This window comes from Nomascus leucogenys, chromosome 3, assembly GCF_006542625.1.
Source record: "Nomascus leucogenys isolate Asia chromosome 3, Asia_NLE_v1, whole genome shotgun sequence".
In the NCBI taxonomy this organism is placed as follows: domain Eukaryota; kingdom Metazoa; phylum Chordata; class Mammalia; order Primates; family Hylobatidae; genus Nomascus; species Nomascus leucogenys.
Window position 1 is genome coordinate 3842801 of NC_044383.1, and position 13011 is coordinate 3855811.

General features: G+C 51.3%; 1 protein-coding gene across 1 annotated transcript in view; it reads right to left on the reverse strand.

Annotated features, from left to right (window-relative positions):
- Nucleotides 1-13011, reverse strand: part of MGMT (O-6-methylguanine-DNA methyltransferase) — a 299169-nt gene that overhangs the window by 43808 nt on the left and 242350 nt on the right. The window contains exon 3 of the mRNA XM_003275486.4: nt 6232-6380. Within this exon, the coding sequence (XP_003275534.2) occupies nt 6232-6380 (149 nt within the window). The remainder of the gene's footprint in view (nt 1-6231; nt 6381-13011) is intronic.

Genomic DNA, 13011 nt, shown 5'->3' on the forward strand with positions numbered 1-13011 from the left:
TGAAATTCACCAATATGCCAGAGTACAGCTCGTCAGCCAAGCTCAGGAGCTGAGAGTGCCGTGCTCCGCTGTTACTGGGCTGGCCTGGCCAGGCAGTCCACGGGGCCAGCCCGGGCAGGCAGAGCCCAGACAAACCAGGAGAGCTCAGGGCGCCTAGGGGCTCTGCGGGCATGCCCTGCTGAAATGAGGCTTTTGGATGCTGGGGCTGCGAGCCCCCGACCTGGAGCAGCTCTCAACAGCATTCTGGATTATCTGACATTCTTGTTCTGCTGAGGGGCTGGAGGTGATGCAGGTATTCAAACGAGCCAGGACGGGTGACGGGAGCCCACTCACTGGGAAGGGAACCGCATCAATGGGGACTTCCCATGAAAGCCAGGCCGTGTGCTGGCAGATGAGACCCTGGGAGCTAGTGGCATGCTCCTCCAGACAGCTCTGAAAGGGGAGGACATTGGCGGGGATCTGGTCTTCTGGACCCACAGGGCATGGGTTCTTGGGGGCAGGGCTGGTATAAGTAAATGTCCCCAGTGCAGAAGACCCCTCACCACCTCCATCCCCACCAGCGCTCACTCTACCCTTGTTTCACACACATCCTGTACTTTCACTGATCCCTGCCCTATTTTTACTTTTAAACCGTCCAGCTTTTCTCTTTGTGTCCAGTTTCTGAACCACAGAAATGCACTGGGTTTTCCTCTTGGTGGTAGAAATGACAAGTGTTCCTGGTGGCGGCCCCGGTACTCATTCCAGACATCGGACAATCCTACTGGCCACCTGGAAATCCGAGGGCCTGCTGTCCACTCTCAGCTGTGGATGGGTTCTTCTTCTTTTCACCTTTCCTGGTGAAGGTTCCAGAAGGCCACAGATCTTGGTTTCCACATTTGCTGTACAGAAAAGGAGCACAGCAGCTCTAAGGCTGAAAGAATTACATTTTTACCAGCTGTTTTTTCCACTTAAGTGCAGTGTTGTTAGCTTGTTCTAATCAATAAACGGGCATCAGAAGAAGGTTTACAAACCTTCCAGCTCCACCAGGTAATATGTCAGCAAGGTCAACAATATTTATGAGCCCTCGTTTAAAATCAAGGGGAACAACGGTGGCTGCCCAGAGGTGGCTGCAAATGCATCTCCTATTTTAGCTATTCTCTTCTCTTTCAATTGGTAATTTTTTTTTAAGTTCAGGGAAAATATCGGTACAAAGTGCTGAAAGGACAAAGCCTGCGTGCTGCTGTGATCTATGTGGAAGCTACGAGAAAAACATCCCCTCTTGGCTGCAGCGCCTCTGTAGAAAAACTCAGGCTGGATCACGACTTATAAGGCACATTTTAAGAACACCCAAATGGGCCTTAGGACCTCTGGGTGAGGAGGGCTAAAGTGCCTCTTTCCAGGGGAGGCCGCCTATTTGGGCACCCATCGGGGTGGGCTCTTTCCTGGAGTAGGTGAGTAGGCAGCAGGATGGGGTTGTGGGCGTGCTGGATGAACCTTGGCTTGGCTCTTCAAGAAGGATTTCTAATCTTAAAGGGCTGGCTCTGGTGAGGACCTAAGTAATGATGCTGCTCTCTTCTCCTCTCCTCCCTTGTCATCCTCTCCCAGGACGTGCGCCTTCCAGGACCCACACGGTCCCCACTGGAAGCACCAGCAAAGAGGGCCTGTCTTCCAGGACACGGTGGGAACCTTAATGAATTCACCCTGAAAGCCCTTTCCCTTAACTCTGGGGCAGGGCTTTTGTTAGAGGCCCTTTTGAAACAAGGAATTCGATGGAGACAGAAAAGTACAAAAATATGAATCCTTTCTGAGGCTCTGTAATAGAAGTTACAAAAACTTACTTCTACCAGCAGGTGTTAAAAAATGGAGATTTTACTGCTGTCATGCAACTGGATTTCATAGCTATAAGCCAATAGCTGTGATGAAGGAATTATTAAAGTGTTAAATATTTCATTTAAAAGGGAACATCGCAGTCACTTTACAAAGAAAACTCAGAACTCGTCCGTTGAACGCCTTCAACTGTGAGAAGGCTGGGGTCCCAGCTAGGCTTCCCACAGTCTTGCATGGGCAGCCCCAAGGCCTGGTCCCGCCTTGGCAGGAGCAGAAAGGCCCGGGTATCAGGCCCTCCCTCAGCAGCCTAGGGTCAGCCACACCTGCTGGCAGGGTCTCCGTGGGTGGGAGGGCTCAGGGACCTGAGGACGTGCCCAGATGGGTTCTGTATCTGAAAGTCCATCCTTGCTTTCTGTAGGTCTGCTTTTCTTGAACTCATTGTAAAAAGCCGCTTTCGGCAAACTAGGGTAGAAAGGATTTCTTGTTGTAGCTGCATTGACCGCTGACCTCTACAGCTTCTCCAGGAGGCACATTATATAAAAAAGCTAAACATTTTCATAAATAAACACTAAGAAATCAGAGAGGTTCAGAGAAAAGTTTAAATGACATTTCATCATAAAAGAAAAAAGTAAAAATGTATTTCAGAAATAATGGCTTCATTAAATAAGTATTTCTTGAGGAAAAATGAATTAGAAATAAATACAAAGCTGACCCTTGCAAGAGGCTTACGGGAAAAAATTACCTCCTTAAAAAGCTACGCCGCATGACAAGATGCTAGGCCTCGGTCACACAGTAGCTAGAAAATGGATTTTGTTGACACTTTAAAAAAACCAGAATAGCAAACCAAAAAAGCCAAAAAACCCAAAACCAAGAAAACTTTGACTAATTTTATTTTAGGAAATGACCTGACTAAAACAACACTTGAACGAGAAATTAGAATATGCTTCACTGGACAGCTCAGCTTTCCTCTTAATCCCTTCAGCAGAACAATGAGGCTTCCTTCCAGAGCCTCAGCGCCCTCCCACTGGGAAATCCCACCTGTCCCGGCCTCACAATGAGGCAGCCCTGGGGACCTCCGGACACCCGGTTGGAAAAGGCAGCTTCACTGTCCCTTGGCAGAAATACTCCAACAGCTACCTAGTTACTAACCTGTCTTTGGAAATACCCCAAGACAAGAAGTTGAACCATCTGAAATTTCTAGTATTTGATAAGTTTTAACCTAAAAAATAGCAATTTCATATGGTTCAAAGTAACGCATATTTTTGTGGTTAGCCTTAAAAAGCAAATCACAAACAGAATGTTCATTGCAGAGAGGAATCCTGGAAGGCGAGGTGGTACTGCGAAGAGGCGGTGTGCAGGAGAGAGGGTCTTTCAGCAGCAGGACAGGCCTGAGGAAGGGATGAGGGCTTGGTACTGTGCAGTCAGAAGTTTTACCAGCCAGGCCTTCAGAAAGAAAGGGTCAATGTGCTGGAACTCAAGGGTGAGCTCACATACAATCACGTTTTTTAAAATGTTGACATAGATAAACCAGGTTGAAATAGATAAACCTGGTCTCAATCTCAGAAGTGAGACTATGGTGAAAAATGATATGCAACAGTATGTTAAACATATACAAAATTAAAATGCACAGAAAAGGGAATTGGTTCAGGAAACATTCATTCCACATTACAATGGACCCGCTCCTCTCAGTCTGCAAAGCAGGTTGATTTCTGTTCCTCCACAGCTTCCAGGCAGCTCTGAGCTGTCAAAAGACTTTTCCTCTAAAAGACCTACCCACTCACTGTTGATTTCACTGACGTTACGAGATACAACCTGGACAGAGAGCAAACCAAACTCATGCCAGACAGAAAGGGGCGTCTCCACATCTGGGAGAACCAATTAACTCCCTGTTAGCAACCATCCACCATCCACCTCCCCTTCTTCAAACAGTAAAATCCATATACCTGGCCCCTGCCCAGGAGTAAACGATTGAGCTAAATGTTAAAAACCTGGCTTGCACATGCTGTGGTGGGGAATCCCAGCCCCCACAGCAACCATTAACCATCTGCAGGCAGGCCTGGCCCAGGGGACTCCAGCCCCCACCCTCGAGAGAAGGCCCTGAGTGCAGCACCCTGGGTCTGCAGCCAGCCTCAGAGTTCCTAGAACACCAAGAGAGAAGGATGTGAGAGGCTGTTGCACTCCCACCTCAAAACTTTGCTGGAGTGGACTTCGTCCCAGCTAGAGGTATCTACCCGCACTGTAGGGCTTTCCAAAAGGGGCAGGGCCATGGGGGGGCCAGATAGCCTTTACCAGTATCCTAGCGGCTACTCTGAGGTCTTCCTGGTCACCAAGACCTATCATGACCTGCCAGCCCAGGAAGCAGCCTGGCCTGGTGTAGGCTGAAAGCCAGGGAGGCAGGGGTAGGTGTGGCCAATCCCAACTCTGCTTAAGCACTAGGGACTTGACTGAGGAGCCCCAGGGGCCCGCCTGTCCTCGGCTCTAGGAGCAGCAAACACTGCCATGGGCAGAAGTGAGGGGGAAAAGGCTCAGCGGGGGTTCAGTGCTTGCAGGGGTGGTTTGGAGAGTGTCTGATTATTTCTAGTGCCACCCTCCTTGCTGGCTACCCCTGCCCTGGAGTTCCTGTCAGCAGCTGCAGAGGCCTCCTCCTCCTGTTCTTCCTGGCCTGTCTGGTGAGACCAGGCCAGCAGGGTCTAGCTCCATGACCAGGACCACCATATGACTTGGAGAAAACTAACGATTTTCACGGAACTTTTGCCTCTATGTTTTTCATGAAGTTGCACAACAAACCTTAGGCAAACTTCAGGGGTTTGCAGGCTCGTTCTCCCAGCCGCCATACGATTATGCAGATACCTCCTGCCCTGGTTTTATAAGAGAACTTTTCTGTCCGGAGACCTTACATTTCAGCTCACGTATTTGACAGGCTTAAAGAGAAAAAAAGCCTGCTGGGCAGCTCTTCAGCCCTGCTCCTCCTGGCAGGCGAACCCCAAACAGAGATCGTATAGACAAGAAGAGTTCACCACTCTAAGATCCCCAAGCCCCAACTTTAATAAACAAAACCAATCTCTGACTTCCTTCGGCCATTCAGCAACATCCTGCCCGGTGCCCGGCCCGTCAGGTGCACAGTAAGCAAGGCCCCCCACACCGTCTAATTGGCTCACTGGCTTGTGGTGCTGGGGAGAGGTGGGCCCCTAGCTGGCGGCAGCTCAGGAGGCTTTGGTAGTGCCTTTGTCCTGGCAGCGGCCCATTGGTGGGCACAGATGATGAGAGGTTTCTTGGACGTTTGTGGTTCCATGTAAAGGCTCACCCACTCTAGCTTCCTACCCGCCCATCCTAGAGATCCCCATTCTGGAGACAGTTCTATATGACTCAGAGGACAGCAAGGCGCCTGGTTCATTATAGCTGCACAGTTTCAGTTCATTATGCACAAAATGTGCTCATGACTTCATCTGTTCGCCTGTCTGACGTGGTTAGGGAACTCAGGTATTAGCCCAACCTTCAGGGGTTCTTTACCTGCTTCCCCTGAAAACTTCTCTCCATTTTCAAGTTTGTTTTGTGCTGAGAAGCACCGCAGCAGTTAGAATACTGTTAAGCTTACCCAGCAAATCCGATGTGAAATTCAAAATTGCTTTAAATTCACATCTAAAATCTCAAGGTAATTTTCCCCCTTTAAGGATATACAAGTGTACAACTCCATACATACATCACATATGAATATGTGTTCATTTATACACAAAAGTGATTATGAAAAACTCACCATGCAAAATAAATTTCTGGCATGTGTCTGGAATGATTTTAGTTGCTGTAATTAATTTCTGTATTGAGCAGAGCCAAACACAAGCTTTAAAAGAAATGTCTGGGAAATGTTTTAGGTTATCACAAGCCTTAAGCAGGCTACACACAGGTAAATTCTCAAGCTATCTCTTAAGAAAGAATATATCTAACTCTGGTACACTTGAGAAATTAAATGTAAAATTATCTGAGAAGCTCCAACGCTGCTACCTGCTATGATGTAAGTGTCACCGACAGAGTGTATGGAAATAGCTAAATGTCCACACACAAGTCTCGTTTTCTGTGCTGTTGGCAAGCAGATAGTTGAAGTTCACAATAAGCTTATTGAAAAATTTACTGCCATTCAGATGTGTTCCTATTTAAACCTTTCAGCCAGTGAGAGTCAAGAGTCGATCTGCATGCATCATTTTTATTGCCTTTGCCAAGAATTATGCGACCCTGTGCCAAAACTAACACAAGCGTTGGAGTGGGTGGAGGCGGCGAACCCCTGTCCCTTCAGCTCGGCCAAACGCTGTCTCTGTTCAGCTGATGTAAAAATACCAAGTTGGTATACTCAATAAAATGAACGGTGATGTCAGCGATCGTTAATAAGTCAAGCTCCCCAAAGGAAACACTGCAGATGGCTTAGTTACTGACCTTGCTGGAAAACGGGATGGTGAAGAGCAGGCACGGGGAACTCTTCAATAGCCTCGGGCTGGTGGAAATAGGCATTCAGCCAGGCTGCGCACTGCATCAGGGGCTCCGGACCTCCAAGAACTGCAGTAGGGGCTGGGACCTCCATAGCACTGCAAAAGTGAGAACAGGGGCTTAGTAAACCTCTGGGCCCTGCCTCCACACATCGGAAAAGCAAACACCTACTGCATCTAAACGGGCAAACACCTGTGGCTGCTTCACGGGCACACATGTCTCAACTAGCTGTGCAGCAGAAAGGGGGACCGGAGAGGCAAGGACGCACCGAGGCCCCGCACCCACTCTCCACCTTCAGGCCTCCCAGGATGTGCGCTCTGAGGGTCTTCATCACAGCGCAAGGCAACCCAAGTGATAGTGTCCCTTTGTAAGACTTAGATGGCACGGCTGCACCTAAATCAAGCACTCACTATCGAAAACAGTTTCCAGAAATATCGACAGTCATTAGACTGCACCACATAGCCCACCCCACTCCGACTCCAACAACGCAAGGCCACATCCACGTGTCCTGCCTCCTCTGTGGCTGTGTGCTGTGTTCAGGGGATTCCTCAGGGTTGACTTTCAGTCCTCTGATTCCCAGGCTCCAGAGGGTCTACTCTGTGTTTCCTTCATCGGCGAGTCTGTCCTCTCGGGGGCAGCCCTGTGCCTCGTGTACCTGTGTCTACTTGGTTCTTTGTCAAACCTTCCTGGTGTTTGTTTGTTTTGAGACAGAGTTTTGCTCTTGTTGCCAAGGCTGGAGTGCAATGGCTCGAGCTCGGCTCACTGCAGCCTCCACATCCCGGGTTCAAGTGATTATTTTGCCTCAGCCTTCCTAGTAGCTGGGATTACAGGCGCCTGCCACCACGGCCAGCTAAGTTTTTGTATTTTTAGTAGAGACGGGGTTTCTCCATGTTGGCTTCATCACATTGGCCAGGCTGGTCTCGAACTCCCGACCTCGGGTGATCCGCCCGCCTGGGCCTCCCAAACTGCTGGGATTAAAGGCATGAGCTACCACGTGGCCCTCTTGGTTCTTTCTGGCCACTCTCCTCCCTTTGATCTCCTGCAGCTTGAACCTGTACCTCTGGGAGTCGCTTCAGACTGTTTCGTGGCTGCTTCTGTTTGGGGTGTTCATTCTTCTGTGGCTTCGACCTGGTGGCCCCTCATGGAAAGGATTCCCCATCTCCAGCAGGGGTGGATTTTCTGGGGCTGTGTTCCACGGACTGAGGACATGGCCCCGAAGGGGAGGTCTCCTGCTGCCACCCGGGGCCGTGGAGTGCATGACACATCCCGTTGTGATTTCAAGTGCTGTGGACCCCCATGGGAACCCCTGACCCTGGGTCTGATTTTTTCAGGTGACTCCCTTCCTTCCTTCCCTGCCTCTCAAGGCCTCAGACAAATGGCATGCTACCCCAGGACTTCCCAGGCTTGGCGCGTGGAAGTTTTCTAGTTTCCTTTTGCAGACAGTGCTGCTCCTCAGGCTTCTGTGAAAAGGTGGGAATCGTCACTGCATTGTGGATGCTGCGGATGCACAGCTCCCACGGGCCCTCCACCCTTCCTTCCTGGGCTGCCTCGGGGGGCGTGCGCTGAGATCTACAGAATGTTTCTCCTCGACATACGCATGCTGCTCTGGGAGGGTCCCAGTGACGGCTGCACTTGCCTGGACATGTGGCCCAACACAGGCGACTGATGCAGCCAGGAGCACCGTCCTGACTCCGTCCACACAAGGGATGCATGGCCGGTCCATGGAGAGGAGGCAACAGAGCCATCCTGGGCATAGGACAGACAGTGTGAACACAGATGCAGAGTGAAGGCCTCGGGGACTGAGACTCACAGAAAGGTGGGCGAGGGCTGTGCGTGTCAGGGCAGGAAGGGCACTTTGTCCTATGAGTGGGGCCCAGTGTGAGTGGTGGGGGCTGGGGGACCCTGGCCAGAGGCAGAAGGCACTGCAGCTGCCCTGAAGCAGGGCTGCAGCAGCAAGAACATGGCAATCGTGTAGGGAAGAGCTGGAGGAGGACCACGAAGCTGGGGTCAGGGATGACTCTCAGCTCCAACCCCAGCCCTGTGTGGATTCGGCCTTTCGGCCCGGCCCTGTGTGGATGGGGCTGTTGCCCTGGCCCCGTGTGGATTCTGCCGGTCTCCTTGGGCCTTGTATGAATGAGGGCCCGTCTCCCCGGCCCTGTGCAGAAGGGGACCTGTCTCCCCAGCCCTGTGTGGATGGGGCCTGTTGCTACCGCTGGCGTCCAGGAGGACCACAGCCCTGGAGCTGCAAACGACCAGCATTTCACATTGTATCACAGAATTGGAGGCTGTTTTAGAAAAGGAGATGTAGTCAGAACTTCTTAAAACACCTTCACACGAAGAGCTCAGATGATCTCTGGAGCAATTAGTTCTCGCTTTTCCTGTGAGGTAAAAACCAAGCTTGTACAAATCTGAATAAAGTCAAAAGTACATAATGAGGCAAGAGACAAAAGGAAGCCGAACACCTTCCTTATAGTTAAACAGGTTTACTGTCTTAGGCAGTTAAAGCGGAAATAAAGATAACTATAGCTTACACATCTAGTTAAACAAACACAGCCTTTCATGTATTGGGTTTGTGTTAAAGATGATACAAATTACTTTGGCTTAAAGTGTCCTGTGGGCGGAAATACCCTGGCACTTCCATTCAGAAAAGAAACCAGGGCCTCAGCAGCAGAAACTTCTTTTGCATTCCATCTGGGATACTCACATTTTAACAAGAGACAAAAATGGCAAAGCTGGGATCTAAAGTTCCGGAGCTTCTGCCTGAGTAAATGCCTGTGGTGGCGTTTCCATTTCCCCAGAAGACAGCAGACATGCCCAGGGGCACACACGGCCGTGGGCCTGCGTCTGCGACAGCTACAGTGCGTGGTGACACCATGGCCAAGCCCATGGGCAGCAGGGAAAAGCTAAGGAGAGGCGCAGAACTGCACCTGTGTTGTTATTTTCATGTGGAGCCGTGCTTGCCTTCCATTGCTGGGGGAGATGTGGGGGAAAGAGACCCAGTGAAGGGTGTGTCCAGGGTTGCTTCGCTTTGAGGTCCTGCAGGTGCAGAAATGTGCATGTCATCCGACAGCAGGGGTGGCGATGGAAGACCTTGGGCCAGTCTCACACGCTGTCCCGTGCTGGAGGCTGGGTCTCCGGGCTGGAGCATTTTGTGGGTGCAAAAGTCTCTGCCGAGATCCTCGGGTCTTTCTAAAAATGGATCTTTTTGGGTGAGATGAACACAGGGGCCCCCATACACTGTTTTTCACAGTGGAGCAGGAGGGTGGTCAGAGGTTTCCAAGCACACAAATCCTGACAGCTTTAAGGAATGAGCCAGAGAATGAAGGGAAAAAGAAGGAAGCTCACTAGCATGACCGACAGCCATGGACAACTGAGACCAGCAGTTGGGCCTGAGAACCAAGCCCAGCAGAGCCGGCTAGAGTTGGCAGACCCCATGGACACTGCGGCCAGACAGAACAGGCCCCGGCCTTCTCCAAGCTGCCACCTTACCCAGATCCCTGCCCGAGGGAACTCACGCAGACAGTGCCCTCATTCAGCCCAGTACCCTCAATACACAGGTTGAGGTCTCCACAGCCCAAGCCACTGCCTGGAAACCCTTGTCAGTCCCGTCACAAAGAGTCCCTGGGGGAAGCCGGGCTCACTCTGCAGGCAGAGAATGGGCCTGCCGAGCAGGGCAACAAAGTGGCCTCTCTCAGAGTTTCCTTGGGGGATGGAAGTGCTGCCTTCTCACTGCCCAATTTCCTTCCCCGTTAGTGAGGTCTGGCCATGGAAAGGAGAACTTCTGCTTGGCTTAAATATTATTCAATTTCAGAGACACATCTTCAGTCATTCGATTCTTGCTCTGCTCTTTGCTAACCGAATAAACAGTGTACTGATGCTATCTAAGAACGATGGGGAAATATGTAATGTACTTTGCTGTCCTGATCCCCAGGGAAGGCGGCAGAACAGAGGGGTGGAAGCGCCGTGCAGCGGGGGTTAGCCCCAGCTCCCTCCCGAGTGACACACAGCTGGCTGCTGTCAACCACCACTGCCCAGACAGGAAGAGCAAGCGTGATGGGGCCCATGTGCCCCCACCTTCAACTGGGGAAACAAGACCCCTGATTAAGCCACCTGGGCCTGGCACCTCCTGCAGCAAGAGCTCAGCTGACATCTCCTTCAGGGTTCGAGGGATGGGACAGGAAGGGGCTGAGGTGCTGGGTGAGGGTCTTGTCTCCTGCACTGCCTCTGCTGGCGTCATGAGCTGGCGTCCATGGTGGCACCTGGGGCTGCAGAATTTGGACTCCGAAACAAAGGTGCTCCCCCGGCGGGGATGGGGTGGAGAACAGGGGCTGCCATTTCAGTGGTGGGTGAGTTGCAGGGCCCTTGGGTAAGACTGGGATGTGGGATTGGTTGGCAAGGCAAGCACCTCAAGGTCAGGGTTAGTCTTCAGGACTTGCGGGGTCTCGCTGGCCATGACACCCTGCAGATGGGGTTTCTCAGGGAAGCGAGGGTACGCCGTGGGAGAGGGGGCCTTCTACCACGAGAGCTGGGAGGTTCTGTGCCCCCAACAACTGCTCAGACTCCAGAGTTAGGATTCCTTCCTCAGCACCCCAGGCAAAACGGGGTGCACTCCGGCAGGCCAAGGCTCTGCCCACGCGGGCGTCCTTCTCTCATGCTGCTGGGGGAATTGAAATGTGAGCTGGCTTTCCTAGCATTTCCCACTCTTAAAAGGATATTTGAAGAATTTTTATAGTAGTAAAATTCATCTTAAATTGATTTTTTATGCTTCTGCTAAAGATCTCAACCTCTGATTTACTCTGTAGCTCTCCTTTTTAACTCTTTCTCTATTGGCATTAGATAACTATTCATGGGTGAAATGTAATTAAACAGCTTTGATTCTGAAGCAAGGATTTATGATACTACATTTAAAATGAATGGCATTAAACACACACATAAAACCAGATTTTTAAAGCCATGACACAAATTTCCATTTCTATAGTAAAATGAAATTTATTCTCCTGCCCTGCCCTCTCCTCCATCCCCGCCGCGCTCGGCCCTGGAAGAAGAGCTGGGGTGACGGCCTCTCTCTCAGCGGCGCTTATCACGGGGGAGTTCCTCAGGCTTCCCCGCTGGCGAACCCTGAAACACCAACAATTACGGGCTCCGTAGCCCACGCTCATGGAAATCCCACAACCCGGTCTTCCCCAGGGGCCCTGCAACTCACCCACTACTGAAATGCCGGCCCTGTGGTCCGCCCCATCCTCGCCGGGGGAGCACCTTTGCTCAGAAGCCCAAATCCTGCAGCTCTGGGTGCTGCCACAGACTCCAGCTCACGATGCCAGCAAGAGCCAGTGCAGGAGACAAGACCCTCACCTGGTCCTCAGCCCCTTCCTGTCCCATCCCTCAAACCCTGCAGGAGATAAGACTTTTGCCTGGCACCTCAGCCCCTTCCTATCCCATCCCCTTGAACCCTGCAGGAGACAAGACCCTCTCCCAGCATCGGTGGGGAAACGCTCAGTCCATCAGAGTCGCGCCTCCCCCAGGCTTCTCCCAGGACATCACGTGTCACCCACAGAATGATCTTGAGGCAAATATCATGACACTGGTGCCTTTCACTTTCTTTGACTTGGCACGAGAGGACGGTGGCTGGTGGGCGAACAAGAAGCCCAGCTTTGCTGGGCGTGGGTACATGTGATAACAGGGCGTCGGGCACCTTAACACAGCAAAGCTAGAGCCATGTGGGCCTGGCTCAAGGATTTAAGAAAAACACAACTGTTGGCAATGTCAGGGGCTCCTTAAAATCAAACAGGATGACACTGACCTGTCCTGGGTAGAAGCTCCCAGGGCTGCAGCAGACTGGAAGGCCCCAGTGATATTCTCCCGGATTTGCCATCTGTGGGAAGCGCCCCAACCCATTCCCCTTCCACGGCTTGGAAAAACAATGTCCCAGTGATGTACTGCCTTGCAGATTTGTTTTGATTTAAATCTCCTTCCCTTCAACCCAAACCAGGGCACAGAAAGGTGGTTAGAATGTTCCAGCACAAACTCATATGAGCACAGGAGCTATTCCAGGGAAAAGCGTCCTCCCTACCTGCAGGAAGCTTCCTTTCAAGACACTGATATTAGCAAGAACATGAAGGAAGAGTAGCAGCGACCCACCTGAGGCACAGCGGAGCTGGGGGCGATGAGAGAAATTTAAGGGAAATGGCCCCTGTTGGACACGGGCTTCCTTTGACTGTGTGGGAATCCCATCTGGCCACAGACAAAGGGTAGAGAAAGCAAGTGCCCCAGGAGTCTTGATCTCAGCCTAGCTCGGCACGAAGAAAGCAGGAAGAGTGAGTGTTCCTGGTACCACGGCTTCCAGGCTCTTCCCAGTTTAGAGTGCTCAACATTCTAAAACTCGACCAGCCAGCTGGGAGATTTGGGTATTCAGATTTTTGGGGGCCTTAAGATTCCACTGGCAGTAGAGAATCACTAAGTGCCCATTTCTGAATGAATTCTGCTCCCCAGAGACATTAACGCTTGATGTACTTGGCTTGAACCCTATTTGATGTAAGAAAATTGGCCAAGAGTTCTTCATAAGTTACTCGCATCTGAGGCACCAGCGGGCTGACCGTGGGACACTCCAGATGGGGAGTGCTGTGTACCCTCTGCCTCTCCCGTGACCCGAACACCTCCTCTCTCTCTCCACGGATGACGTTTTCATCTTATCGTTTGGGAATGCTACCTGGCCACCCTGGAGGGTCACCC